General features: G+C 41.5%; 1 protein-coding gene across 1 annotated transcript; it reads right to left on the bottom strand.

Moving 5' to 3' along the window:
- Nucleotides 1-3439: 3439 nt before the first annotated feature.
- Nucleotides 3440-4521, bottom strand: LOC123968291 (hepcidin antimicrobial peptide). Its single transcript, XM_046044950.1, has 3 exons — nucleotides 4226-4521; nucleotides 4048-4125; nucleotides 3440-3886 (listed from the first exon to the last, which is right to left on the bottom strand). Exons 1-3 carry the CDS (start codon nucleotides 4310-4312, stop codon nucleotides 3779-3781), a joined length of 273 nt encoding a protein of 90 aa, XP_045900906.1. The 5' UTR covers nucleotides 4313-4521; the 3' UTR covers nucleotides 3440-3778.
- Between the last annotated feature and the right edge of the window lie 724 nt (nucleotides 4522-5245).

Below are 5245 nucleotides of genomic sequence, written 5' to 3'. Positions count from 1 at the left end.
GTGAAATCAAACTGTCCACTTAGGAAGCAACACTGATTGACAATCAATTTCACATGCTGTTGTGCAAATGGAATAGACAACAGGTGGAATTTATAGGCAATTAGCAAGACACCCCCAATAAAGGAGTGGTTCTGCAGATGGTGACCACAGACCACTTCTCAGTTCCTATGCTTCCTGGCTGATGTTTTGGTCACTTTTGAATGCTGGCAGTGCTCTCACTCTAGTGGTAGCATGAGACGGCGTCTACAACCCACACAAGTGGCTGAGGTAGTGCAGCTCATCCAGGATGGCACATCAATGCAAGCTATGGCAAGAAGGTTTGCTGTGTCTGTCAGCGTAGTGTCCAGAGAATGGAAGCGCTACCAGGAGACAGGCCAGTACATCAGGAGACGTGGAGGAGGCCGTAGGAGGGCAACAACCCAGCAGCAGGACCGCTACCTCCGCCTTTGTGCAAGGAGGAGCAGGAGGAGCACTGCCAGAGCCCTGCAAAATAACCTCCAGCAGGCCACAAATGTGCATGTGTCTGCTCAAACGGTCAGAAACAGACTCCATGAGGGTGGTATGAGGGCCCGACGTCCACAGGTGGGAGTTGTGTTTACAGCCCAACACCGTGCAGGACGTTTGGCATTTGCCAGAGAACACCAAGATTGGCAAATTCGCCACTGGCAGAAGATGAAAGCAGGTTCACACTGAGCACATGTGACAGACGTGACAGAGTCTGGAGACACCGTGGAGAACGTTCTGCTGCCTGCAACATCCTCCAGCATGACCGGTTTGGCGGTGGGTCAGTGTGGGGTGGCATTACTTTGGGGGGCCGCACAGCCCTCCATGTGCTCGCCAGAGGTAGCTTGACTGTCATTAGGTACCGAGATGAGATCCTCAGACCCCTTGTGAGACCATACGCTGGTGCGGTTGGCCCTGGGTTCCTCCTAATGCAAGACAATGCTAGACCTCATGTGGCTGGAGTGTGTCAGCAGTTCCTGCAAGAGGAAGGCATTGATGCTATGGAGTGGCCTGCCCGTTCCCCAGACCTGAATCCAATTGAGCACATGTGAGACATCATGTCTCGCTCCATCCACCAACGCCACGTTTCACCACAGACTGTCCAGGAGTTGGCGGATGCTTTAGTCCAGGTCTGGGAGGAGATCCCTCAGGGGACCATCCGCCACCTCATCAGGAGCACGCCCAGGCGTTGTAGGGAGGTCATACAGGCACGTGGAGGCCACACACACTACTGAGCCTCATTTTGACTTGTTTTAAGGACATTACATCAAAGTTGGATCAGCCTGTAGTGTGGTTTTCCACTTTGATTTTGAGTGACTCCAAATCCAGACCTCCATGGGTTGATAAATTTGATTTCCATTGATAATTTTTGATTTTGTTGTCTGCACATTCAACTATGTAAAGAAAGTATTTAAGTATTATACTACTATTTAAGGAGTATTTAATGATATTATTTCATTCATTCAGATCTAGGATGTGTTATTTTAGTGTTCCCTTTATTTTTTAGAGCAGTGTATAAACGTTTGTGTTGAAGGCTTTTTGAAGCACTGTCGTGATTACTGGATGTCGCTGCTTTGTTGCGTCTTCACTCACTGTGTCAGGTTAGTTTTTAACCCCTGACACATACACCAGATGGGAATTTTCTTTGGCTATTGCAAGATGTTGTGTACATTCAAAACAAGGAAAAGAAGAATATGGTATGAAATTTTATTTTGTTTTACATTAAATACACTTTACCACATTTCAAATGTCAGTCATTTGGCATGTGAGAACTCAGTCCATCCCATTTCTCTCAGTTTTGATTGTGTTCATGATTTGTCTTGTGGAAGAAGTTTGAGTTTCTGCATGTGGCACTCTTCCCTTTTTTTGTCTTGACACACATGCAAGCACATTTTCTAACATACAAGGAGTGAAATTGCCAAGAGTATCTGTTTGAGATCTTAAATTCTCAACACCACCAATACTTGATATTCCTTGATACACTAGACCAGCATGACATCTTAAAATAGTGTTTGCTTTTATCAGTTAGTTAATAAAAAGCAAAAGCAGGAATGTAACCCATTCAATACAACACACGCAGTCCGTAATAATCTGCAACGAAAAAAAAATCATATTCACTGATGATCACACTTTGAAAAGGAAGATTGCTTGCCAGTCATTCGCGTGAGCAACCCTCTTACTGTTAAATCTCACCATGAAAGAAATAATTTTCAACTGATAATCCAGAGTGGGAATTCAATCTTTGCCTTTTTTGTGAAAACACCATGGGAACTGGTAGGACACAATCATATTTCTTTTCTCTGGCTTTAAAATGATTTGCCAGGGTTCGGTGGTAGATATCATGCTCACTGAGCTGGAATCGTGAGGGCTACATCTTTGAGTTAACTGATTATTTTCTCACCAGTAGTAGCTGTAATAACTAGCTGAGCAAGCAGAGGGCACACTGTTGATACTGGTAATCTGACAACTCCAGTACTTGCTTGAATTTTCCTCAAACATGTTTCACACAGATACTGACAGAGTGCCTGTGCTTTCACAGATCAGACAGGAACTACTGAAGTAGACATGTAGTTAGATTTCTATTACTTTGCTTCCCAACAGTGTTAATGTTGCGTCATTTTGCTGATACCAGAGGCCATAGTAAATAATAATCAAGTTGAGCTAATCACAGTATGCTTTTTATGTAGATTGTACATAAATGTTAAGTTGTGATGAGGATCTGCAGAACACCACCAGTTTAGATTACTGGACTGTAAAATTGCTTCTGCTGACGTTTAACATACCCCAAATAAACTACAGGAAATGTATCACTTCCTCTGCACCAGAGAACACACTCTTGACACAATTCTAAGATACTAGACTGACAGAAATGTCAAATTAAGAGAGAGGATGAGGGTTTGTGTATTTTTATTAAATCAGGAAAAAATCATTGCAATGAAAAATCTCTAAGAGAGTCCTAGTCAAAGAGAGAAAACCTACTAGACCATGTACAGTAACTGCCAATTAATGTTAGGGCTTCATAAATTGTATATCAATTACATCAATGTTTTGTAAAGTATTTGTCAGTGATAGAGAACCGAAAATCTGAAAGAAATGCATATTGATTGTTAAACACTTGATATGTATTGTGTCAACAATTTCAAGTGATATTAAAAGTGAATGTAGTAACACAATGTATTATCTGAAGATGTAAAACTTGTATAGTGTTTGGATGCTGCATTCAAATCACAGTGCACAAGTTACTACAGTGAGACAAAATCCAACAATATCTTAAGAATTATACAGCAATCCTTTTTATCACCCATACTGTACAGCAAGTACAATATTTAACAAATGTCCAGATGATCATGAGACTTATATTTAGTTTAGACCTATTCAGTAAAGACCTACTGCTCCTGAATATTTCCATATTAATAACACAAAAACATCATAGAAGTTGCTTCAAATGTTCATTATTTATTCAGCAGCAAATATGAACTTGTTAAGACTTAATTTAGATAAAAGAAACACAAAGTCACATCTGAATTATTTTTAGAAACAAATTTACACATGATTGAGCTTACAAATGTTACAGGGTGCAAGTATTAGAACATACAAAATAAATACAAAGAATAGCTCTTCATTCTTTTCCAGTGTTCTTCCGAGAATCATAAAAATGATACAAAATAGTGTAGCAAAAGGAAATGCATTGGAGAAAGAGGTCAAGAAATGGTCATTTCTTGGGATAAGACAAAAAGCGTAATAAATTAATATTTCATGGTTGTTGCAGGAATCCTCAGAACCTGCAGCAGAAGCCACAGCCCTTGTTACCCTTGCAGCAGTTGCAGCACCAGCGGCACAAGGAGAGGTGGCTTTGACGCTTCTGCCTGATGTGATTTGGCATCTGTGTCAAAGACAAGAGACATGAGTAAGGTGTTCATTTCCAGCATTTCATCCTCTCCTTGTGTGGCAAAAGCACCACGGTGCTCCGTGGGGAAACACATCCACTTAAATTTTAATTTGCTCATGGTAATTGGCTTAATTCATTCAGTCAATTGAACATACCATCCACGATTCCATTGACATTTCTTGATGTGCCGCAACTGGAGTGTCATTGCTCCCTGCCTCCTCCAGCTCTTGCACCTGTTAATGAATTATGCACGTTTAGGAGCCACGTCTTAGCATCCTGACAAAACATTTATAGCTAATAAGCAAATGAAGTGAGTTTAAGTTAAATTCTTACCCCGGTGAATGGGACGGCAGAGCTCTCCAGAATGCAAATAAAGGCGAGCACGAGTGTCACTGCAACTGCAATGCTGAACACCTTCATTTTAGCGAAGAGTTAAATTGTTTAGTTATTAAATCCTTTGAAGATTAGGGTTGATAGGTCGATAGGACTCTCTCTCATGGGTGTCAGGCCACCAAAAGAGCACCACAATATCTTCACTTTATTCTTCAGCTCTAACGATGGATGGCGATTGTCTGGGCAAGTGGATTTCTTCAGATGATTTGGTGACCCTTGTCAGCTCCGTCCGCTGTCTGATGGTTGAGTTTGCAGAGCTCTGGCATTTATACACACTCAGTGTTGCCTCATCACTGTGGGATGCCGGTGCATTCCTGGCAGGAGTTGCCTAACTCCACTGGGGAAGTTTTGACCTTGTCATTTCTCCTCTTCAGAGAAATTCCCCCAGTGTTACAGCACTATGATCTATTTTTGATTGCATGTCCCACTGATCGTTCAGCAATATCAAATCAACTATGAACTTTTAAATTAAATTACTTTCTGCAGACAGAACACATAATTCCACACATGAACAAGCTGCTGCCGCTGCTGGTGGAGACCATCATTTTTTAAATATATGAGAGGAAAATGTATACTCAATTGAGGCAGTGCCTAATACTTGTAGAGATTCACCTAAAAATGTCCTTTTCCTGGAATGAACAGGAAAGGGTGTTGAAGATTCCCACAGCAAAGGCCAAGACTGCATGGGTCAATCTATTGCATGGCTCACTGAACTGCACTTGTTTCGACCCAGGAAATCCTTCACTAAGGAGAGGGAGCCACTTTGGAATATCCATTGCGCAGTCTAAAGGATGTAATTACAACCTCTCAAATGGAATAATTAGCCCCTCATTTTCAACACATTCAGTTTTTGCATAATACACAGGAACCTGCAGTTGAACCAAATTAAATCCCTTTGAGAGCAGCAGAATAGTAGCCAGGATTAAAAACCTCTATGAGTCAAGGTGTTTCAAAATGCAT

This window comes from Micropterus dolomieu, linkage group LG03 (assembly GCF_021292245.1).
Source record: "Micropterus dolomieu isolate WLL.071019.BEF.003 ecotype Adirondacks linkage group LG03, ASM2129224v1, whole genome shotgun sequence".
Classification (NCBI taxonomy): domain Eukaryota; kingdom Metazoa; phylum Chordata; class Actinopteri; order Centrarchiformes; family Centrarchidae; genus Micropterus; species Micropterus dolomieu.
Note: the sequence above shows the minus strand (reverse complement) of the source record. Positions and strands in the feature narration are given on the sequence as shown.

Excerpts from the sequence above, each read along its gene's own strand:
- LOC123968291 (XM_046044950.1), bottom strand. The coding sequence starts at position 4,312 with ATGAAGGTGTTCAGCATTGCAGTTGCAGTGACACTCGTGCTCGCCTTT. Across the intron at positions 4,126-4,225 it reads CTGCCGTCCCATTCACCGGG|GTGCAAGAGCTGGAGGAGGC; the intron begins GTAAGAATTTAA and ends ATTCATTAACAG. Across the intron at positions 3,887-4,047 it reads TGTCAATGGAATCGTGGATG|ATGCCAAATCACATCAGGCA; the intron begins GTATGTTCAATT and ends TCTTTGACACAG.